Raw genomic sequence first — 25,585 nt, forward strand, 5'->3', positions numbered from 1 at the left:
GTTCTCGGTACAAGTCTTGCTAAGGCTTTTACAATAATTATACATCCTAATCAGAATGGTTTCATTCCCGATAAGGGTGCGCAACTTGTTTGCGAATATACAATCTTCCATCCGGTCTCTTGATGCTTCTAAGGCCTATGATGGGGTGGAGTGGAGATTCCTCTAGAAGGTTTGGGAAAAATTAGGATTTGGAGTCTGATAAAGCTTATGTATAAGTCCCTTAAAGGGACCCTGTCACCGGGATTTTGGGTATAGAGCTGAGGACATGGGTTGCTAGATGGCCGCTAGCACATCCGCAATACCCAGTCCCCATAGCTCTGTGTGCTTTTATTGTGTAAAAAAAACAGATTTGATACATATGCAAATGAACATGAGATGAGTCCTGTATGTGACTCATCTCAGGTTAATTTGCATATGTATCAAATCGTTTTTTTATATACAATAAAAGCACACAGAGCTATGGGGACTGGGTATTGCGGATGTGCTAGCGGCCATCTAGCAACCCATGTCCTCAGCTCTATACTCAAAATCCAGGTGACAGGTTCCCTTTAAGGCTAGTTTGAATATTAATGGGAGTTTGACATACAGCATTGTATTGAATAGAGGTACCCGTCAAGGATGCCCACTTTCCCTATTACTATTTGATAGATTGATATATAGATATGTATACAGAATACTAATATTACACTCCCAAAAATTATTCTAATAGTTAATGCCTTTGGTGACGTTTCAGGTCTTGATATTAATTGGTCAAAAAACACTTATGCCCATGGACAGATTTCAGCTTTTCAATGAGGGGCCCTGAATATTATTAAGATTTGATTCCTTTGAATATTTGGGTATGATATGTTGCAAGATTGAAGACTATTTGCGCCTTAATCTGATTCTATTGATAAGCAAAATGAGAGCCAAAATTGCAACGTGGCTTAGACTTCCTCTATCTAGAGCCGATAGAATATCCCGAATTAAGATGGTTCTACCCCAGTTCCTCTACATTCTTAGGAACTCCCCAATATGGATTGAGGATAAATTCTTTAAACTGAGAATTATTAATGTAATTTGGGGAAGAAAGCGTGTAAGACTTATTGGAACATCTTTATAAGCTGATAGAAAAGGGAGGGTTGAACCTTCAATTTTTTTAAGTGTTACTTCATAGCTGCTGAGTTATGGCAATATTGTGAATGGAAGAAAAGTTCACTATGCAGGACCTTGGTGAGTAGATCTTCCTATGATAGCATGTTTACCTTATTGGAATCCGGCCAATTATCTAATATACAACAGGATTACAGAGACTGGGAAATGTAGTAAGTCCTAGTGTACTATTAGAGGTTGGTTGGAAAGAAAGGGAACTTTAGGTTGTATGCCCCTTTGGCATAATCATTATTTACAGGTTGTAGATGAATTGGTAGGGGATCAGCATTGGCAAAAAAAATTTGTTGCACAGGTAGTGAGAAATGGGGAAATACTATTTTTTGGAGTTAGCGCAGAGAGAATATAACTAACTTATCTTGGTTTAGGTATTTTCAGTTACGTTGGGCACTGCACAGTGTTAAAGAAAAATCTGTTACATGGAGACACCTCTACACCTTTAAATGAATTAATGTAATGGGGATTGTAGGTCACAAGGTTAAGATTGCTAAATTTTTATAAATTATTAGTTAAAGCACTATTTAACACATGCTCTCCTGGACAGGGCTTGGGGAGCCGAATATTCAACTATAAAAGTAGATGACTGTTAGAACATAATGTCTAATCTAAGATTAGGGTCTCAACATTAGGCTACATTCACACGTCAGTATTTTTCTATATCCCGGTTTCGGTCCGTTTTTTGCGGATCCGTTGTTCCTGAAAATGTTTCCGTATGTCATCCGTTTTTTGCGGATCCGCAAAAAACGGAAACATGTATAAATTTCACAAAGCAAAAAAAGTTGTCTGGATTTCTTTGAAAAAAATAAAAATAAAATAAAAAGTGAATAAGTGATTTCTGTGGGCAGGATTTAATTTCCAGGAACGGATTCCGCATAAAACGGATGACATACGTAATGACATACGAATGTCATCCGTTTTTTGCGGAACCATTGACTTTCTTGATTATTTTTTTTTCCGGAAAAGAATAGGACAAGTTTTATATTTAATCGGACATGCGGAACGGAACAACGGAAACTGACAGCACACATTGTGTTGTCCGATTTTTATTTTATTTTTTCCATTTTTATTTTTATTTTTTATTTTTTTTCCAGGTCCCATTGAAAATGAATGGGTCTAGATCTGGTCCGCAAAAAACGGCACAGATCAGGAAAGAAAAAACGGACGTGTGAATGGACCCTAAATCACATTTAAGTTCAGTTCAATATTTTTCATAGTTTATGCCAGTATGGCTTAATAAATGTGGTTTAAGGAATGTATCTAACTGTCCACGGTGTGATTCACCAGAAGCTGACTTTATGCACATGTTCTGGCTTTGTACAGAACTAAAAGAATATTGGGCTGCGATTGATGACCTTGGTGATCTCTCCAAGGTAAACTGTCATAAATATAATAAGATTATTTTGATAAAAGTAATGTTTTGGGCGAAATTTTTGATTACATGGGTGTGTTTTTCGCGGGATGTTTCAAATGTGACTATATGGCTTTACTTGGTTAAAAAGATTAAAAGTTACGAAAAGGTTCTTTATATACAACGAAATATAGAGAAAAAATAGATCGGGATATGGGGAAATGTTAAATTTCCTTGCCTTGACTCCTCCCCTTTTAGAGAGACTCACCGCAGTGGGAGGGAGGGTACAAAAGGGTTGGGTTAAAAAGGAATAAAAGTAATAATGATCTGGATAAGAATTTGTATGGAAAACATGGTTTGATCCTTAACCTCCTCCCGACTGCCTAACGCAGGGATGCATCCTGCGGGCGGTCTGTTTATTCCTCCTTGACGCGCGCCATCTCGCGAGATTGCCTGTGAACGCGCGCACACAGGAGAGAGCGTTTACAGGATCGGAAGGTAATTGAGTGGATCTACAGCCTGCCAGCGGTGATCTTTCACTGGCAGGCTGTAGATCCGTTTTTTGTTTTTAGTTTTTTTTTTAACCCTTGAAAGGTAAATCAAATGCTGTTTTGTTAAGTGTCTGATATACCACCTGGTCCTCTGGTGGTCCCTTTTGCTTGGATCGACCACCAGAGGACACATGCAGCTCTGTAATAAGTAGCACCAATTACCACACTACACTGATCACCCCCTTGTCATTGTTCACCCCCCTGTAAGGCTCCATTCAGACGTCTGTATGTTTTGCGGATCCGCAAAACACTGACACCGCGGATCTACAAAACACGGACACCAGCAATGTGCTTTCCGCATTTTGCCAGAACTATATAGAAAATGCCTTTTCTTGTCCGCAATTGCGGACAAGAATAAGATGTTATATGGGCTCTACAAAAAACGCAGTGTTCGCCCAGTGTTTTTTTTATCAAACAATATGTAGAACAATACATTTAATGAAAAATTTATATAGAAATGTAGTTTTATTTGAAAAATTTTACAACAAAGTGAAAAATTTCATATTTTTTTGCAAAAATTTCGATTGATATCAAAAAAGTAAAAATGTCAGCAGCAATAAAATATCACCAAATGAAAGCTCTATTAGTGAGAAGAAAAGGAGGTAAAATTCATTTGGGTGGTAAGTTGTATGACTGAGCAATAAACCGTGAAAGTAGTGTAGTGCAGAATTGTAAAGTGGTCTGGTCATTAAGGGGGGTTTAAGCTAGGGGAGCTGAGGTGGTTAATAAAACTTGAAATAAATGTGTGTTTTTAGATTACTTGTGATTCCAGGGCTTTAGGAGGGGGCTACAGTAAGTTAGATTCTTATCACTGCATTATATTGTATTTTTTTTCTTTTATTGTGTTATCACCATTTAGTATGTGTTCCATTATTGATAGCACAGTCCAGTGCTCATCTTGTCTAATGTATGCAGTCCTGGAACAGCTTTTTGAGGGTGCATATCTTTGTTCATAATATGAGCAAATTGCCTGTTTTGGAATCGCACGTTGTGTATCTAACCGGGCGAGATTCAATACTGAAGCATTCGCAATTTGGAGTAGAAGTGGGGGAGGGTGGTAGCAAGGCGGCTCAGGAAAGTGAGGTAACTAGCTGGATAACAGAAAGCGGGATAGAGGGAAGAGTGGTAGGGAGGCTAGCCCTGATCTGACACCCCAACGAGTTTGCAAGGTTGGCAGATGAGGGGTATGTCGGTTCAGGGAGAGCACTGCTGCAGCCGGACCCTTCCTTTGCCAGTCAGGGTAATGTCAGCCCCAGTAAGCAGGGGACCAGGAGAGCAGGGCAGGCCGGACAGGTGCTGGTAGTGGGAGACTCAATTATTAGGATTACAGATAGGGCGATTGGTCACAAAGACCGGGATCGTCAAACGGTGTGTTGCCTTCCTGGCGCTTGAGTTTGACACATTGCGGATTGGGTTGACAGATTACCGTGAGGGGCCATGGTCCATATCGGAACCAATGACAAAGTTAAAGGTAGGTGGAGCGTCCGTAAAAATTATTTTAGTGATATGGGTCAAAAGCTTAGGGAAAGTACATCAAAGATAGTGTTTTCTGAAATACTACTTGTACCACGAGCCACACAAGAAAAGCAGCAGGAGATTAGGGAGGTTAACAAGTGTCTCAAGAACTGCTGTAGGAAGGAGGGGTTTGGGTTCCTGGAGAACTGGGCCGACTTTTCTGTCGGCTACAGGCTCTATTGTAGGGATGGGGAAGGGGCAGCTGTGTTGGGGGAGAAGATTGCTAGAAGGTTGGAGTGTTAAAACTAGGGACTGGGGGTGGAGGGTAATAGTGCAGTTAGAAACCGGGGAAGAGGAATGGAAGGAGGGACTAGAACAGTTCAGAAGGAAAGGTGTAGGGTAAAAAAAAATGTACATAAACCTCTTAATTGTATTTATACTAATGCCAGAAGCCTGACTAATAAAACTGGGGAACTGGAATTAGTGATGTGTGAGGAGGACTAAGACATAGTAGGAATAGCTGAGACATGGCTGGGTGATTGCTATGACTGGGCGGTTAATGTACAGGGTTAAGAAAAAAATAGTGCATGTCCTATTTATTTTTCTAGATTGCGGACAAGGATAGGCATTATTACAATGGATCCGGAAGAAAAAAATGACGAATGCCATACAGAGCGTCATCATTTTTTTTTTTTTTTTTTTTTTTGCGGGCTGCAAAACAGTCGTGTGCATGTAGCCTTTGTTTAGAAAGGATCGCCAAAACCAGAGAGGGGTAGAGGCTGCCTTTATGTAAAGTCTTGTCTAAAGCCCACAGTCCAAGAAGATGTAAGTGAGGGACATAAACATGTGGAGTCACTGTGGGTAGAAATACATGGAGGCAAAAATACTAATAGGAGTTTATTATAAACCACATAATATACCAGAGTCCACAGAAAAATTGCTACTAAACGAGATAGACAAGGTGGCAAATCATAATGAGGTGGTTATTATGGGTGACTTCAAATACCCAGATATAGACTGAGAAACTTAAACCTCTATACCTTTTATAAAGGAAACAGGTTCTTGGCAATAACCAAAGATAATTACCTTTCCCAACTGGTTAAGGACCCGACTATAGAGACGGCCATACTGAACTTGGTATTAACCAATAGACCTGACGGAACAACAGATGTGCACCTTGGAATTAGTGACCATAAAGTAATAACCTTCCAGTTGTCATTCAAAAGTGTTCCTTCCTGAAGAAACAAATACCAAACTTCAAAAAGGCAAACTTTAGCCAACTAAGAAAGGCCTAACTAACTGGGACAAAGTCCTCAAAAATAAAAATACAGCCACAAAATTGGATAAAAATAGAATATGTACAAACAAATAAAAGCAGCCAAACTATAAACTGAGAGAAATTGCCAAAGAGAGCAAAACTAACTCTAAAATGTTTAATTATATAAATGATAAAAAGTATAAATCTGAAGGTGTCAGCCCTCTACAGAGTAATGAGGGGGGAGTTGCAGAGAGCGATGAGGAGAAAGCAAAGCTATTAAATATTTTTTTTTCTCTCTACTGTATTCACTAAGGAAAAAAAAACTGTCAGATGAAATGCAGAATGTAAATAAATTCCCTATTAAAAGTGCCCTGTCTGACCCAGGATGGAGTACAGCGGTGGCGTCTTAAAAGATTAAAATAGACAAATTGGCAGGACCAGATGGCATACACCCCGTATCCTAAGAGAATTAAGTAATGTCATAGCCAGACCCTTATTTATGATATTTAAGGACTCTATACTGACAGGGAGTGTTCCACAGGATTGGTGCATAGCAAATGTGGGGCCAATATTCAAAAAGGGTCCAAAAACAGAGCCTGGAAACTATAGGCCGTTATGTTTAACATCTGTTGTGGGTAAACTGTTAGAATCTCTTAGAAAACCTTCAATCTTGGAGTACCTCCAATGAAAATGAGCAAATAATGCCATATCGGCATGGCTTCATGAGGGAATCTCATGTCAAACTAATTTTATTGGTTTCTATCGGGAGGTACGTTCTAGACTTGACAGCAGCAAATCAATGGATGTCATATCTGGACTTCTCCAAAGCATTTGACACCGTATAGCATAAAAGGTTGGTATATAAAATGAGAATGCTTGGACTAGGAGAAAATGTCTGTATGTGGGTAAGTAACTGGCTCAGTGATAGATAACAGAGGGTGGTTATTAATTGTACACACTCAGATTGGGTCACGATCACTAGTGGAGTATCTCAGCGGTCAGTATTGTGCCCTAGTCTCCAATATATTAATGATCTTGTAGAAGGCTTAAACAGTAAAAATAAATTTTTGCAGATTACACTAAACTGTGTAAAGTAATTAACACGGAAGAGGACACTACTGCTACAGATGGATCTAGATTGGAGGCTTGAGCAGATAAGTGGCAGATGAGGTTTAACACTGACAAATGTAAGGTTATGCACATGGGAAGGAATAATGCAAGTCACCCATACATACTCAGCGTTTTACCATTTAGTAACACAGACATGGAAAAGGACCTAGGAATTTTTGTCAACAGCAAACTAAGCTGTAGAAACCAGTGTCAGGCAGCTTCTGCCAAGGGCAATAAGATAATGGGTTGCATTAAAAGGGTCATAGATGCCCGTGAAGAGAAAATAGTCCCACCACTTTACAAATCGCTAATTGGACCACACATGGAGTTACTGTGTACAGTTCTGGGCTCCTGTGGACAAGGCAGACATAGCAGAGCTGAAGGAGGGTTCAGAGGAGGGCAATAACAGTAATAACTAATGGGGGATTACAGTACCCTGAAAGATTATTAAAATTAAGGTTATTCACTTTAGAGAAAAGACTGTGGGGAGATCTAGTAACTATGTATAAATCAGGGGTCAGTACAGAGGTCTCTCCCATTGTCTATTTATCCCCAGGACTGTGACAAAGGGGGCATCCTCTGCGTCTGGAGGAAAGGAGGTTTGTACACAAACATAGAGGTTTCTTTACGGTATGAGCAGTGAAACTATGGAGCTCTCTGCCTGAGTTTGTGGTGATAGTGAGTTCACTAAGAGTTCAAGAGGGGCCTTGATTTATTTCTGGAGTGTAATATTGAGGGCTATAGTATGTTATCCCGCCTCCTGCATCCTAATTGAAGTTCCCTAGTTCAGGAAAGTTTAACCAAATGGAGCCTGTGCAGGATCTGAGGAGGTCAAGGGATTACGTTTCCTGAGCTAGTGAACATAAATCCAGATGTAGGGTTTGGACAGGGAAACTTGGAGGAGGAAAGCACTGGCATCTTTAAAGGGGTTTTCCTCAGTATAGTTCACCTGGGAACCCTGCCCATCAGTTGTTTGAGAAGGCAGCGACGCTCCTGCTCCTCTCTGCCTTTCCTAGACCAGGTGAAGACACGTTTGAGTCACTTGGTCAAGGAGCAGCTCTGCCCCATTCAAGCGATTGGGACTGAGTGCAAACCCAAGCACAGCCACTATACCAGGCATGGCCAACCTGCGTCTCTCCAGATGTTGTAAAACTACAACTCCCACAATGCCCTGCTGTAAGCTGATAGCTGTTGGCAGCCTGGGCATGATGGGAATTGTAGTTTTGCATCAGCTGGGGAGCCTCAGGTTGGCCATTCCTGCACTATACAATGTACGGCGATGTGATTGGTGAGAAGGCAGCGGCGCTCATAGGAGTGCTGCCGCCTTATCAAAACAGCTGATCTGTAGGGGTCTCGGGTGTCGGACCCCCCGCCAATCAGATACTGATGACCAATCCAGAAGATAGGTCATCAGTATCAAAATCCTGGAAAACAATTTTAACTTAAAACAGCTAATTTGCATACAACATGATCAAGGATTAAAGTTGAAATTCTGTAGATTTGCAGATTAGAAAAAGGGAACCACAGTCTCTTCTGGAGGGCATAAGCATATTGCAGAGGTTCTGTGACCTGACATGGACAAACTGACAGGTTCCCCTTAAACATAACATTTTGTGTTGCCTCCTGGTTTCACTAGAGGACGTTCACTGCATGAACCGTATGCAGTATTTTCCATCTAGTGATGACTACAAGTCAGTTAACCAATCCTGTATAGGGTTAGTGCTGCTACTACGTGGTGTTTATTTTACATGCAATCTTGTCTTTTATCTTGGCAACCGAACAGTCGTGTGCCTAAGGGATTTTTTTCCTCCTTTTCCATACTAAAGGATTATTAGTATGCTATTGTAAGGAACTGATGATCATAGAACTAATTTGTGACAAAATTCTAATATTCACAGATAAGTGTAGAAAGAGGAATGTCTTGGGAGGATGCAACTAAACTCTGGGCTGAACAGACTGCACCCGATGATGGGTTTTATTTATCACTACAGGTAAGTTGTTTGGAATAGAAATTAACTTTGTTTCACTTGTGTATACTGGCTCTGCCATTGTGGTCATTTTTTGAATACAGTAAAGACACTGATGGTCATTAGCTTTAGAAAAGGAGACTTCAAATATGCAACAAGGAATTTTTATTGGTAGAACATGCTCCACTCTTCTCAGTAAAGTGGCAAGGTCTCTGGGATATAAAGAAAAAAGCTTTATATAAAGGAAAGGATCAAAGAAAAGATTTCAATGATTATTGATCCTCGAGGTGGACATATATAACCACCTCAAAGTTTGATCGGTTATTTAATTATACTGTGCAATCAGTAAAACAAGGTACAAGCATCTATGCAAAAATAGAAATTATTTATTATACAAGAAGTTAAAATACAATCAAAGATTTAAACAATGTGAAGTTCAATCTGCAATGATAGTGATATGCAGTACCCAAAATAGCACAAATACCAGTGTATACACAGTACCTCAGACAGAAGAATATAATACAATCTGTCTCTAACACAATTTTTAGATATAAAAACTTAACGTTAATAAAAGATTTGAATCCTTGCTCTGCACAAACTGACGAATCTCGGATAATGGAGTAGCAATATAAATTATCAAGCTTGCTATTGACTGGAATGAAATTATTCCAATCAGTTACCTTTGAAATCAATATTTAGGTCTTTTATTCTGAAATCAATATTTAGGTCTTTTATTCAGTAATGTGTATCTTTACTGAATAGTGACAATATTGATGTAGCACTTTTAACAACTATACATCTGCCAACAGCAGGGAGTTTGCTGAATATCAGGCTGGTTAATGTATATAAATACTAAACAAAATAGTTATACATTACCGAGAATGCAGATGTGCAGAGACTTAGGGAAGTCGGCTCTAAGGTACCAACTGGTCATTAGGATCTTTCTCCTGGGTTTTCTTTGTTTCTCAGTTTTTTTTCTGGTTCCCCTTTGTTGCTGTCCTTGTGTGCGGTTTATGATCACAAACTTGGCAGTTAGACACGTCTTCCTAGCTTGGAGTTTTACAATAATTGTCGGCTAGGCATGTACATATAAGGACTGTGATGTCATTGTATTACCCAAAATGCACTTTTGCTGTTGGTGTAATGTTATTCATTTACCCCCTAGGTGACACTATTACCTAATCTATTAGTATCATTCTATTAAGAGTTAAATATCCAAGTATGACTTTACCTCACATTCAATACACATGACCTCTGGAACCTAAATCAAAGCTAGTGATTAATTCTGGCACTTATACCAATTAAGGCTACTTTCACACTAGCGTTCGGGGCTCGAACGGATCCGTACTGCCCTAATGCATTCTGAGTGGATGCGGATCCGCTCAGAATGCATCAGTTTAGCAGCGTTTGGCCTCCGCTCAGCAGGCTGACACCTGAACGCTGCTTGCAGCATTCGGGTGTCCACCTGGCCGTGCGGAGCCAAACGGATCTGTCCAGACCTACAATGTAAGTCAATAGGGACTGATCCGTTTGAAGTTGACACAATATGGCTCAATTTTCAAACGGATCTGTCCCCATTGACTTTCAATGTAAAGTCTAAACGGATCCGTCTGAGCAACTTTCACACTTAGAATATTTTCTAAACTATAATGCAGACGGATCCGTACTGAACGGATCCCATCGTCTGCATTATAGGAGCGGATCCGTCTGTGCAGACACCAGACTGATCCGCTCTGAACGCAAGTGTGAAAGTATCCTGAGCACAGACTCTTGAGCACCATTTGAATGTTTCCCACATTGTTAATTTATGGGACTGATAACAATATGATGAGCCTTATTTTCTCAGATATCTGTGCCTCCTCTACTACACCAACATGTGATTGATGGTTAGTTAAAATACCACATCTTTACAGATACTCCTTAAAGTCTATACTTACTGTTTTCATCATATATTAGGAACATATGCGTTCCTATTGAGAAATATATATGATGACAGATACTAAAACGTCCTTAATGATGCGTAACAATATAAAATATGTCTTATTGATTTTTTTTTTTTATACAAAATTAAGGTTGATTATACGGGTATATAGATATCACAGATTTTCAGCTTCATTAATAAATATCAAACTGTAGAGGTAATCAGCACCAGCTGCGTCTAGGGAACACTCTTATCTCCTGTCATCTATAAGGAGACAGGAAGGCCTTTTTTCAGACTGGTATATCCATGAGAAGAAATTTTATGAACTGTCCTTCCCATGACGCTCTCTCGGCCAAAAAGCACAAAAAAGGCGGCCTTTTTGGTGTATGAAACTGGATTCAGGGCATTTGTGGCTGACAGTTCGTTTAACCCTTTCAGGCTCAGAGTTTGTTTTTGTTTTTTTTTCTTTGCGGGACAAGTTGTACTTTCCAACGCCACCATTTAATATTGCATATGATGTAGCGGGGGTGTAGAGGGGACCCGATGGTATGGAAGGCAGCATCTTCCTGAGGCATCGGCGCTGCCTTCCTGTGATGAGTCTGTGAGATCCAGCCCCCTGGATCTCACAGGCAGGAAGCTGTTTGAGTAATATACACTGTCATACAGCCAATGCATTCCAATACAGAAGTATTGGACCCCCAAAAGTTGAAGTCCTAAAGTGGGACAACAAATAAAGTGAAAAAAGTTGGAAAAAAAACCTCAGATGAACACCGTAAAAAATAGACTGCCAAATAAACAATTTTTTGGGTGATCTTACATTACAAAAAGTACAACAGTAAGCGATCAAAAAGGCGTATGCCAACCAAAATAGTACCAATCTAACCGTCACCTCATCCCGCAAAAAATGAGACCCTACCTAAGACAATCACCCCAAAAATAAAACTATGGCTCAGAATATGGAGACACTAAGGCTAGGCTGAAAGCTGTTTGCTCCTCCCCTGCAGGCTATACCCCCTCCAGCCTGGAGAGAGCACATCAGTTTTTAGCTTAGTGTCGTAGGAGGCAGACCTCCCTGCTTTTGCAGGGTGGCACTATGATTTTTAATTTTTTCCAGAATCCGGATGGGGGGTCCAGGGTCGCTTGCGTCCCTGCATCCCCGGGAGGCGGGCCGGTGTACCTTGTTCACCGCCTTGTCACCCCAAGAAGAAAAAGTGGACCAGGGCAGCCTCGCTCCCCTGCTTCCCCCCAGCTACAGGACCACCCTCTTCTGCCCGGACCCCTGTTGCCTGGTGCCAGCGGTCGTAGGGTGGTCCTGCTGGTGTTGCATCTGAGGGTGAAGTCTACAGATAAAGATAGGTAAGTGACTCGCCTCCCAGGCCCCCACTCTCGGTGTAACAGCGTGCCGGACAGCCCACAGCACCAGTGCCCCCTAAGCCCAGCCGCAAAATCTCTCCCCCCCCCCCCCCCCCCCCCGCGTGCGTTCCGCCGGCACCTGTCAGCCTCGGGCCTACCCGCCGTCCGCTCCGTCTCCCTCCGTTCTTTTGTCGCTGCATCACACACAGCAATAGGTTTCAGTGCGATCGCAGCCGGCACTCGTGTTGCGCAGGGCAGGTGCGCCATTCGCGGCGCGCCGGGACCCTCGTTGCCGCACGGCGGTGTCGGTATCTTCCTCTCTTCTGCGGGCGGCCATATTATCGGGGACATTAGGCACGCTGGCCGCGGCTGCGGTCACGTGCACAGGGGTGGGCGGCGCTTGTGTCCTTCTTCAATTAGCCTGCCGCTCCTGGGCTGTCAGTGGGCGTGGCTTATTCTCCCGCCCTGCTGAAACTTCCTCTTCCTCCCGGCGCAGCGTGGTGGACACAGGACCTTGGCTCTCGCTCCACTCTGGTAGGAGATAGATACCCCGTCCAGCAGGAGATCTAACAATGTCTGACCCGGCCACTGACCCCCCTCAGGCAACCTGTAAGACCACTCACTATGCCTGTTCAGTGTGTTCAGCTAAATTCCCTCGGGGCCAGTCACTTTCACTGTGCTCGGCTTGTCAGAAGCCTGCGCAGAGCAATCCCCCTAGAACACTGCAGCCCACAGAAGCCTTAGATCGCCCTGTTCAGGGGGAACGAGACTGGCCAAGGTCCCTGTCTCGGGCAGTGGAGGACCTCTCTAAGATCTCCCACCCTTTCTCTGCTGGGTCGTTTGGTAGAGAAATCGCCACCGGTGCAATCCGCGCAACCGCATTGCACACAAACCAGAGGCAGACCTCCTAGTAAGCGCCCCAGAGCAGGTAACCGTTCCTCCTCTGACGCCTCAGCATCCCCCCCCTGCTCCTGGATCCCAGTCACAGGCGTCCTCCCTGTTAGGCGACGCACTGTCAGAGGGTGAGCTTGGGGATTCGGATGCGGATATGGATCTGGAGCACTCTTCTCAGATTGCTTCCATGGTGGATAGCCTGATTTCGGCGATAAGGGACACCTTCCGGGTTCAGGAGGATCTTCCCTCCACTAGTCAACAAGGGGTGTCGTTTCTGCGTGCGAAACAGACTCCTAAGGCATTCCCGTTGCACGAAGATTTTTCTATTGTGGTTAACAAGGCTTGGGACCAACCGGGTTTGCGTTTTGTTATCCCGAAACGCCTAGACCTTCTCTACCCCTTTCCACGCGAGGCCGTGGAACAATGGTCCTCCCCACCGAAGGTGGACCCGCCGGTGGCTCGCTTGGCGAAATCTACGACCATTCCGGTTGCGGATGGTTCTTCCCTCCAGGATCCGGTGGACCGTCGCGTAGAGTCGCTCTCCAAGTCCATCTTTACGGCGAGCGGTTCGGCGCTGCGTCCGATTTTCGCATCCGCCTGGGTAGCCAAGGCGGTTTCGGAGTGGTCCCTCCGTTTGAGCCAGGACGTTTTATCCAACCTCCCTCCCGCTGAACTCGAGTTGTCTGCGCTCCAGATCGCCCATGCAGGGAAATATCTCTGCGAAGCGGCACTGGACGCTGGGTCAATGGTGGCCCGTGCCTCGGCTCTCACCACTTCGGTTCGCCGGGAGTTATGGCTCAAGGCCTGGAAGGCTGATTCTTCCTCTAAACGTTCTCTGTTAAAGCTTCCGTTTTCCGGGGCTCGGCTTTTTGGGCCGAAACTGGATGTGATAATCTCAGAAGCTACGGGTGGGAAAAGCACCCATCTGCCCCAGCCCAAAGCGAAGCGGCCCTTTTAGTCCAGGTCCGCGTCTTCACGCTTCCAGTCCTTTCGCCGTTTCTCGGGCACCCGTTCAGTTCCCACCTCCGCGGCGGGGCCGTCCAACCAGGATCGGCGGAAAGGTCCGTCTTTTAAGCCCCAGCAGGCCTGGCGTCCGCGGGCCCAGCAACCTCGCACAGCGCCAAGTAAGCAGCCTTCCGCATGAAGGTTTGTCCCCACCCTCGCAGGTGGGGGGGCGTCTTCTCCTGTTCCAGGACATTTGGCACGCCTACATTCCGGACGCATGGGCGCTCGAGGTAGTTTCTTCAGGCTACAAAATAGAATTCAGATCCCTTCCCCCCCCCCCAACCGTTTTTTCCTTTCCCAGCCTCCCAGGGATCCCGTCCGGGCCGCGGCTTTCTTGAACGCCATCCAGTCCCTACTTCTGCGGGGGGTGATTTCTCCGGTACCTCCGGAGGAGCGTTTCACAGGTTTTTATTCCAACCTGTTTGTGGTCCCCAAGAAAGAGGGCGATGTGAGACCGGTGCTGGACCTCAAACTTCTGAACAGTTATCTACGGGTTCAGAGGTTCAGAATGGAATCTCTTCCTTCTGTTGTGGCCTCATTGGTGCAGGGGGAGCACATGGCGTCTTTGGACGTGCAAGATGCGTATCTCCACATACCTATCGCTACCATGCACCAATGTTTCCTCCGATTCGCCTTCCAGTCGGATCACTTCCAGTTCGTCGCTCTGCCATTCGGTCTGGCGACGGCCCCGCTTGTGTTCACGAAGGTTCTGGCACCCCTTCTGGGGATTCTGCGGTCCAGGGGCATTACCCTTCTCCCATACCTGGACGACATATTAGTCAAGGCCCCTTCAGCGTCGCAATGCGCAGACAGTCTTCGGATTACGATGAGCACGCTCACTCGCTTCGGGTGGATTCTCAACCGGGGGAAGTCTTGCCTGTCTCCGACCAGGGTATGACTCTGGATTCCGAGGCTGCCGTGGTGCGTCTCCCTCTGGACAAGAGTTCGGGCATTCAGAATGCAGTGGATCTGCTCACCCGGCGTCGCAAGGTGTCGATTCGCGACTGCATGCGAGTTCTGGGGCTGATGGTGGCCTCATTCGAGGCGGTACCGTTCGCCCAGTTCCACACCAGGGAGTTTCAGCGGCTCATTCTGTCCTCCTGGGACAAGTCCCGGGATTCACTGGACCGCAGGATCTCGCTGTCTCAGCCCGTTCGCGAGGCTCTCGCCTGGTGGATGGTTCCGGACCACCTGTCGTCGGGGAAGTCGTTCCTGCCGGTGTCATGGACGGTGATTACGACCGACGCCAGCCTCCGCGGTTGGGGAGGGGTTTTCGGTACTCGGACAGCCCAAGGAGTCTGGTCTCTGTCGGAGTCCAAACTACCCATCAATATCCTGGAGCTCCGGGCCATCCACCTCTCCCTTTGCCATTGGACCACCGAGTTGCGGGGCCGTCCGGTAAGGATACAGTCGGACAACGCGACAGCGGTTGCTTACATCAATCACCAGGGGGGGACGCGCAGCGGAACGGTGATGGACGAGGCCGCGAGGATTCTGCAGTGGGCGGAGGCCCATGTCCCAGTGATCTCGGCGATTTTCATCCCGGGCGTGGACAATTGGACGGCGGATTTCCTCAGCCGAACGACGGTGGACTCGGGGGAGTGGGCTCTCCACCCGGAGGTGTTTGAGGACCTTTGTCTCCGGTGGGGTCGCCCGGAAGTGGATCTAATGGCATCTCGGTTGAACCACAAACTCCCGTGCTTCCTGTCTCGCGCAAGGGACCCGATGGCCTACGACGTAGACGCACTCGTGGCACGGTGGGACGACTTCAGTTTTCTGTATGTGTTCCCGCCGCTGCCGCTCCTACCGCGGATTCTTCGCAGAGTCAGGATGGAGGGTGTTCAAATGCTCCTGATTGCCCCGGATTGGCCGCGCCGAGCTTGGTACTCGGAGCTCGTTCTGCTCCTGGGGGACGCGCCGTGGCCTCTTCCACTCAGGCCCGACCTGCTTTCACAGGGCCCAGTCTTCCACCAGGGTTTACATACGCTGCGTTTGACGGCGTGGCTATTGAAACCTTCCTGCTGAAGAAAAGGGGTTTCTCGGATGCGGTCGTTCGCACGATGATTAGGGCTCGGAAGCCCTCCTCCGCGAGAATCTACTATCGTACGTGGAAGTCGTTCCTGAAGTTCTGTGAGGACAGGGACCTCCCCTCTAGGAGGTTTTCCCTCCCTACGGTGTTGGCCTTTCTTCAGGCGGGTTTGGAGCTGGGTCTGGCCCTAAGTTCGTTGAAAGGGCAGGTTTCGGCCCTTTCCATATTTTTCCAGCGTACGCTGGCGGTGCTGGGGCCCGTCAAGACCTTCATGCAGGGTGTTGCGCACACCGCGGTTCCATATCGGCCACCGTTTCATTCCTGGGACCTGAATTTGGTGCTGGTGGCACTTCAGTCCGAGCCGTTTGAACCCCTGCGAGAAGTCTCCCTCCGCATGTTGTCATGGAAGGTCGCATTCCTAGTTGCCATTACGTCCATACGTCGGGTGTCGGAACTGGCGACACGGTCGTGCAAGGAGCCCTTCTTGGTGTTCCATCAGGATAAGGTGGTGCTCCGGACGGTGCCGTCGTTTCTGCCGAAGGTGGTGTCGGCGTTCCATGTCAATGAGGACATTGTCCTCCCTTCGCTTTGCCCTACACCTTCCCATCCTAGGGAAGTGGCGCTTCATCGTTTGGATGTGGTGCGGGCCTTACGGACCTACCTGGCCGGAGTAGCCTCCTTTAGGCGAGCGGACTCTCTGTTCTTAGTTCCGGAGGGTCCTCGGAAGGGTTTGGCGGCATCCAAGGTGGCGACTGCTCGGTGGATTAGATTGGCCATTCACGAGGCCTACCACTCCAAAGGCAGGGTTCCTCCGCCTGGTATCACGGCTCACTCTACCAGGGCGGTCGGGGCTTCTTGGGCACACTTTCACCACGCTTCGGCGTCTCAACTGTGTAAGGCAGCAACTTGGTCTTCGTTGCACACCTTCACCAAGTTTTACAAAGTGCATTCGTTCGCATCGGCGGATGCTGCTCTTGGCCGTAGGATCTTACAGGCCGCAGTGTAGTGGCTCGACTGTGGGAGGTGGAGTCAGCGGTTTTCCCACCCTGGGGACTGCTTTAGGACGTCCCATGGTCCTGTGTCCCCCAATGATATGAGCGAGAAAACGAGATTTTTGTGAACTCACCTTGTAAAATCTCTTTCTCGCTTTATTCATTGGGGGGGACACAGCACCCACCCATTGTTGTTGGTTTCTACTGAGACCAGTGGTCCAAATTGCCGGTTGGGACTGAGGTCAGGTTCGGTTGTTTGGTTGGACTGTGGTCTTCCTGTTTTTGTTTTGTTTCGGTATGTTTCTCCTACTGCTGAAGCACAAACTGATATGCTCTCTCCAGGCTGGAGGGGGTATAGCCTGCAGGGGAGGAGCAAACAGCTTTCAGCCTAGTGTCGCCTCCTAGTGGCAGCAGCAAGCTATACCCATGGTCCTGTGTCCCCCAATGAATAAAGCGAGAAAGAGATTTTACAAGGTGAGTTCACAAAAATCTCGTTTTTTTATTTTTCAAAAATGAAATCATTGTGTAAAACTTACATAAATTAAAGTATACGTATTAGATATCGCCGTGTCCATGACAACCTGCTATATAAAAATACCACATTATCTAACCTGTCAGATGAATGTTGTAAATAACAAAAAGTGCCAAAACAGCTATTTCCTTGTTACCTTGCCTCACAAAGTGTAATATAGAGCAACCAAAAATCATATGTACCCTAAACTAGTACCAACCAAACTGCCACCCTATCCCGTAGTTTCTAAAATGGGGTAAATTTTTGGGAGTTTCTACTCTAGGGGTGCATCAGGAGAGCTTCAAATAGGACATGGTGTCAAAAATCCAGTCCAGCAAAATCGGCTTTCCAAAAACCATATGGTATTCCTTTCCTTCTGAGCCCTGCCATGTGCCCGTACTGCAGTTTTCAACCACATTTGGGGTGTTTCTGTAAACTACAGAATCAGGGCCATAAATATTGAGTTTTGTTTGGCTATTAACCCTTTGCTTTGTAACTGGAAAAAAAATATTAAAATGGAAAATCTGCCCAAAAAGGGAATTTTTGAAATTGTAGCTCTATTTTCCATTAATTCTTGTGGAACGCCTAAAAGGTTAACAAAGTTTGTAAGATCAGTTTTGAATATCTTGAGGGGTGTAGTTTCTACAATGGGGTTATTTATGGGGGGGGGGGGGGTGTACCACTGTGTAAGCCCCACAAAGTGACTGACTTCAGACCTGAACTGGTCCTTTAAAAAGTGGGTTTGCTTCTAAACTTCTATACCTTGTAACATCCCCATGAAATGTCATTCCCAAACATGAAGTAGACATATGGGGAATGTAAAGTAATTATTTTTGGAGGTATTACTATGTATTATAGAAGTAGAGAAATTGAAACTTAAAGATTTGCAAATGTTTTTTAATTTTTTGGTAAATTGGGCTTTTTTTTTTTTTATAAATAAAAATGAATTTATTTTTTTTTACTCCATTTTACCAGTGTCATGAAGTACAATATGTGACGAAAAACGATCTCAGAATGGCCTGGATAAGTCAAAACATTTTAAAGTTATCAGCACTTAAAGTGACACTGGTCAGATTTGCCAAAAATGGCCTTGTCCTTAGGGTGAAAATGAGCCCGGTCCTTAAAGGGAACCTGTCACCTGGATTTTGGGTATAGAGCTGAGGACATGGGCTGCTAGATGGCCACTAGCACATCTGCAATATCCAGTCCCCATAGCTCGGTGTGCTTTTATTGTGTAAAAAAACCGATTTGATACATATGCAAATTAACATAAGTCATATCTTACTTGTGTGACCAGAGAAGAGTCATATTTTCAAGCTCTGACTCATCTCAGGTTAATTTGCATATGTATCAAATAGTTTTTTTTACACAATAAAAGCACACAGAGCTATGGGGATCGGGTATTGTGGATGTGCTAGTGGCCATCTAGCAGCCCATGTCCTCAGCTCTATACCCAAAATCCAGGTGACAGGTTCCCTTTAAGGGCTTAAACAACCGCCAGGTGCCATCTATGTACGACACTGGGCGTGAAGGGGTTAAATAAACTTTTACTATGTTTGATAACTAGACTGTAAGGATATTTATCTGAGATCATGGGTGGATTGGCACATTACTAGGATAGTTGGGAGGCTTGTAAGTTAGGGTACTTTCACACTAGTGTGAAAGTTTTCCAGTATTGAGTTCCGTCACAGGGGCTAACTACCGGGGGAAAAAAGCTTCAGTTTGATCCTAATGCATTCTGAATGGTAAGTATTCCGTTCAGGATGTCTTCCGTTCAGTCCTCCTTACGGTATTTGGCCGGATAAAATACCACAGCATGATCCGGCATTAATTTCCATTGAAATGTATTAATGCCGGATCCGGTACCAAGTGTTCCTTTTTAAAAATGTGGGAAAAATAAATACCGGATCTGTTTTTCCAGATGACACCGGAAAGATGGATCCGGTATTTCAATGCATTTGTCAGTTGGAGACGCATCTGGAAACAAATGCTATCCGTTTGCAAATCCTCTAACGCAAGTGTGAAAGTACCCTAACCCTTTCGCTACCAGCACCGTACATGTATGGCGCTGGAGTGATGTGCAAACATGATGCCTGCTCGCACGTGCAGTGGGCGTCATGGCCGGCAGATCTCTTCTGTTTTGTTGTGCATTTTCATAGGTAAATACATTGATATCCAATTCATTCTAGTCAAGATGAATGTTCATTGCCTTTAAGAGCCATGCTCGACTATAGTTACAATTTTGTATGTCTTGAGTAAGGTCGCACAAAGGTTTCTACTCTTCAGTGTTATTCTTCTCATGAATGTACCGTTCTGAGAAGAATCCTCCTTGTCTACTTTTAAATTTATGACAAGAGATAAAGATAATCTATGCAGCTGGTGATAATTACCTATACAATTAGGCATTTATTAATGAAGCAAAATATATAATATGTATGTATTCATTTAATGAGCCTTAGTCCTTAGCATAAGACAATCAGTAGAACATATGATATATATTATATTATACTGGTATATGTTATGAAGACAACATGTATCCAGTATATTATATATATTTCTCATTGGTAGAATCTTTCTCTAAAAGTGTCTGTGAAGATGTGTTTTGTATCAATTATTCACCTCTTTGGTATGAGAGGAGGTACTGATATCTCTGAGAAAACAAAGCCATTGAAGTTATTTACGGTGCATAAATAAACAGTGTGAGAAACATTCAGAGAGACGCCTAGAGGTCTGTCTCTAATTGCTACAAGTGTCAGAATTAATCCCTATAGCTTTGAATTAAAGCTTTTAAAGGGATTCTGTCACCTCCCCTAACCCCAAAAACGATTATGAAGCACAGCTTACCTTGATTAGGCTGTGCTCTTTTATCTTGTAATCCGTCCAGCAGTTTCAGCAAAAAATGACTTTTATTGATATGCAAATGAGTCCTGAATGTGCCCAGAGGGGCATTTTGTTCCTCTTAGAGAGCCCAGTACCGCCCCTCTTACAGTGCCCAGCCCGCCTTCCTTGCACTGTCTAACCGCCCCCAGCCTGCCACAGCCTCTCCTCCCCCTCGCCGAACGAACTCTCGCACAGGCGCAGTACCCACTGAGGGCTGCGCCTGTGCGATCAGCAGGAGACTGAGGGCAGGAGCTTCATCCTCGTCACTGGGCATGCGCCGAGCCCAGTCACGTCCGATGCTCGCTCTTTCCTCAGTCAGCAGGGAAGAGCGAGCATCTGACGTCACTGGGCTCGGCGCATGCCCAGTGACGAGGATGAAGCTCCTGCCCTCAGTCTCCTGCTGATCGCACAGGCGCAGCCCTCAGTGGGTACTGCGCCTGTGCGAGAGTTCGTTCGGAGAGGGAGGAGAGGCTGTGGCAGGCTGGGGGCGGTTAAACAGTGCAAGGAAGGCGGGCTGGGCACTGTAAGAGGGGCGGTACTGGGCTCTCTAAGAGGAACAAAACGCCCCTCTGGGCACATTCAGGACTCATTTGCACATCAATAAAAGATGTTTTTTGCAGAAACTGCTGGACGGATTACAAGATAAAAGGGCACAGCCTAATCAAGGTAAGCTGTGCTTCATGGCTGCTTTAAAATCGTGTTTTGGGTTAGGGGAGGTGACAGAATCCCTTTAAGGTCAAAATGTATAGAATACATTTTATTCAGACTTCCATAAGTTAACCCTTTATACTATGATGCAAATAGCTTACACAGAAGTGCCACCTAGGTATCAATAGGTGACATTACAACAGTAGCAACAGTGCATTCTGGGTAAGGTTATGATGTCACATTTTTTATCAATGATCACACCCATCCGACTATGATTGGAAAGTTCCAAACTAGGAAGGTGTGTCTAACTGATAAGTTTGTGCTCATAAACCATACACAGGGGGGAGAAAAGAGGACACACACAAGAAAGAGAGGAAAGAAGTTAAGCTCTTTAGAGGGGTCTATCAAGATGAAAGCCATAGTGAGATACGCTATGATGGACCACCCAGCTTTCCTAGGAGCAGAAGTGAGATTTCTACTAGGACTTGGTAAGAGACACAGAAAATGATATTTCATTTTATTAAGACTAATTTGATAGTGTGGGTGAAATTATACCATCTAGATTGGCGAATAAATACATTAATTAATCGATCATCTCTATATTTGAGATGTAGTCTTAGGATATTGTGAGACTTCATTCTACCTGCAGAAGAATCAAGACTCATAATCTAGCAAAGCATTAAATAATTGCTTAGATTGTTTCATTGTGTTTATTTACTTATGTTTATAATCTTGTAACCAATAAATCTGCATTTTTTTAATACCTTTATATTATTGTGTAATGTAGAACTACATGTTTTATCATTAACGTCATCTCACGTCAAAAATAACTTATTTATCTGAGGAAATAGTCGGACTCAGATGTGAATTGTCAATTAGGTTGTCTACAATTCACCAGGTCATGATTTTAAGAATTTATGACAAATTTTATAAATTTTATTTTTTTATGGTTAATTATTTTTGACCATAATTAATAATTCTTAATTGAATTATTACAACCCGACAGTTTCATACAGCAGAGACCTGCGGCTAATTACGGTGATTGGCAATAAAGCTGGTTGCCGTAATTAAATGCTTTTAGAGGCCGTTACTAAGTGAGGTCACGGCATCTAAATGCGCAAAAACCCAGAAGATCCTGCTTCCGGGCTTCCTACCGATGCCCCGTGTGTCCAAATAGGGCATCAGTACTTGCGCTGAACACCTTCAGCCTCGCCGATGAGGCCGAAAGTGTTTAGGCTGCAATTCTTATTTTGGCCACCAGATGGCTAGCCAGGATAAGAAATTAGCAAAATGGACTTTCAATGGCAAATATAAAATCCCTGAAAGAACAAAATGAATAATTAAAAAACATTAAGCTCATATATGAGCTACAAAATGATCACACAATTTAAAAAAAGTAAATATATAAAAAATTAAAAAATAGAAGTTTAAATCACCCCATTTCCGTATAATTAAAAAATAAATACCTAAATAACAATAAATATAAACATCATGGGTATCGCCATGACTGAAAACACCGATATTATTAAAATAGGAAGAGAAATTCCAATACAGCAAATGGCGTAACGGAAAAAAGGTTAAAAATGGCTGATTTGCCTTTTTTTTTTTTTTTTGTCCCTCATTGCTACACTTACCCAAAAAGTTATAAAATGTGATCAAAGTCACTCGCACTCCAAAATGGTATCAATAAAAAGTAGATTGTTCCGCAAAAAATAAGCCCCTAAAATGGCTCAGTAGATATAAGTGTAAAAAAAGTTATGGGGAGATAGATAGGCCAGAACCGTGTCCATTCAGCTTATAACTGACCAATATACATCTGTGTGTTTTTTTTGTTTTCTTTTTCTCACAGAAGCCTAAAGGTGAGACATGCCACTGGATTTCATTGCAGTGATGTGCATCGCAGCTTTCAGTCAGTTATACCTTTTAGTCCAGACACCCAAGCGAGTTCATTGCGTGAAAGTGTCGGTGACCTCTGCTCCTCTGACAGGATTGCACATGATATTGCTGTGTGACCCTGTGAGTCCTGGAATCCACAGAATTAGGGCTCATGCATACGAACATATTTTCTTTCAGTGTCCGTTCCGTTTTTGTTTTCTTTTTGCGGACCATATGCGGAACCATTCATTTCAATGGATCCGCAAAAAGAAAACTGAAGTTACTGTGTGCATTCCATTACCGTATTTCCATATTTCTGTTCCACAAAAAGATAGAACATGTCCTATTATTGTCCGCATTACGGACAAGGCTAGTACTGTTTTATATTATGGGCCAACTGTTCCGTTCCACAAAATACGGAATGCACACATGGACAATGCGGTCAGTGTAAAACAATAGATTTAATGACACTCGGGGTCACAGATCATTATCATGCTCTGCAATCAATCCTGTCGGCGGTGCAGAGGTCAGAATGGGGAGTTTCACACACTGAACTCGCGTGTGTGCGCCCCCCTAAGGAGTATAACTGATTTATACTTCTGAAAGGCTTGAATCTGAATACAATCTGAAAGAAGCCTAAATCTAAAACTAATACTTTAACATGGAGAATCTAATTTAGCCTTTCTGTCCTATAAATTATTTCCAGTCCATTAAAACTGTCTTCTGTTTCTTGGTTTGTCTAATTGTTCAAATATTATTCTTCCACAGATAAGAAATAATAAGAAAACTGCTATTTTAGTAAAAGAAATCAACCCCAAAAAAAAGCTTTTCCTAGTGTACAGGCCCAATACTGGAAAGCAACTGAAACTTGAAACATTGTCAGAATTGAGAAAGAAATATAAGAAGGTAAGAAATGATCTCTTGAGGGATTCTTAGGGCTTTATCCTCTGACACTGTCCTCTGGGTTGTCAGACAAGAACTTCAATGTATGTGTTTGACGCACATCTGCATGAGAAAAACCATTGGAGTCATTTATCAAACTGGTATAAAGTAGAACTGGCTTAGTTGCCCATAATAGTAACCGATCAGATTCCACCTATAATTTTCCAAAGAAGCTGTCAAAAATGAAAGATGGAATCTTGTTGCTATTGGCAACTAAGCCAGTTCTACTATACCCCCAGTTTTGATAAATGACCCCACTTGGTGCAGTTACTTTGGTTAGCTTAAAGGGGGCCTGGGCTGGAAGCATTGCTCTGACCCCCTGTGCAGTGGCTGTGAATGAGAGCTGAGCGGCAGTAACCCACCTTGGTGACTAGAATGGACAGAGCTGTGCTTCTTTTGCCGTCCTCTGTTTCCAGCACCTGCTGAGAACAGCTGGTAGTGGGGTGTTGGACAATCCCTTTTAAGGATATACCTTATGGCTTTTCTTACGTTGTATTGTCTTACCAGGTAACGTCTGATGATGCCTTTTCTCACTGGAAAGAACAGTACACATCATCTGCTGATATATGTACACATGCTTATTGGTGAGTGGTTCGTAGCAGTTTTTTATTTTTTTTTATTTTACTGGTTTCTGTTTACCCCTATATAAAACAGCTTTTTCAACTGCAGACATGTACAGAGATTCACTGTTCATTCTACCCCAAGATAGGGCTTGCTGCTTTTTTTTTTTTTTGAGGACTTTTTAGGATTAAGAGTGTAAAAATCAGCACTCCAAACTTCAGTGTGAACTTGCCCTTGAGTATTGAAAGTTTACTACTATGGTTTTGCTTCTTCTATGAATTAAGTTGTCATTTTAAGTTTAGAGCATTCAGAATTCCCTACACAAGCATTCAAGATCTAGCAATTGGCAAGGACAATGTTGAAATATTTTTAATTTTTTTTTTTGAAGTGTCTCTTTAGATTTCATATTTGAAAGTATAACTATCTAAAGCTCTGTTTTCTCTCTGCAGGAGAGGTAATTGTAAAAAGGCAAGCTTAGGACTGGTGTGCGAAATAGGCTTGCGCTGCCGGATATATTATGTTCTGTGTGGATCTGTCTTAAGTGTCTGGACTAAAGTGGAAGGAGTTCTAGCCTCCGTTAGTGGCACAAATGTGAAAATGCAAATAGTTCGATTACGAACGGAAGATGGGCAAAGAATTGTTGGTAAGTAACTTGTATTGGTTATGAAAGCATATGTAGTCGGTATGAAAATACAGCCTGCCAGCTCCTAATCACTGTATTCCCAGGGGCAACTAAGGCTACTTTCACACTCGCGTTTATGGATCTGCAGAGACTGATCCATTCAGATAATACAACCATCTGCATCTATTCAGAACGGATCCGTTTGTATCATCTTTAACATGGCCAAGATGGATCAGTCTTGAACTCCATTGAAAGTCAATGGGAGACGGATCAGTGTTTGTTTGTTTTTTTTGTTTGTTTTTTTTCTTCAGTGAAAACAGATCTGTCCCCATTGTCTTACATTGTGTGTCAGGACGGATCCGTTTGGCTCAGTTTCGTCGCCGCAGGCAGAGTTTTGGTGTTTGCCTCCAAAGCAGAATGGAGACGGAACTGAGGCAAACTGATGCATTCTGAGCGGATCATTTTAATTGAGAATGCATTAAAGAGTCTTTCACCTAAAATGACCATTATACAC

General features: G+C 43.9%; 1 protein-coding gene across 2 annotated transcripts in view; it reads left to right on the forward strand.

Annotated features, from left to right (window-relative positions):
* SBNO1 (strawberry notch homolog 1) overlaps positions 1-25,585 on the forward strand; it is a 92,926-nt gene that overhangs the window by 65,219 nt on the left and 2,122 nt on the right. For both annotated transcript variants that reach the window (XM_044275697.1, XM_044275698.1), the window contains 4 exons: positions 8,770-8,862; positions 23,715-23,852; positions 24,396-24,472; positions 24,899-25,092. In XM_044275697.1, the coding sequence (XP_044131632.1) occupies positions 8,770-8,862; positions 23,715-23,852; positions 24,396-24,472; positions 24,899-25,092 (502 nt within the window). The remainder of the gene's footprint in view (positions 1-8,769; positions 8,863-23,714; positions 23,853-24,395; positions 24,473-24,898; positions 25,093-25,585) is intronic.

Source organism: Bufo gargarizans, chromosome 1 (assembly GCF_014858855.1).
Source record: "Bufo gargarizans isolate SCDJY-AF-19 chromosome 1, ASM1485885v1, whole genome shotgun sequence".
NCBI lineage: Eukaryota > Metazoa > Chordata > Amphibia > Anura > Bufonidae > Bufo > Bufo gargarizans.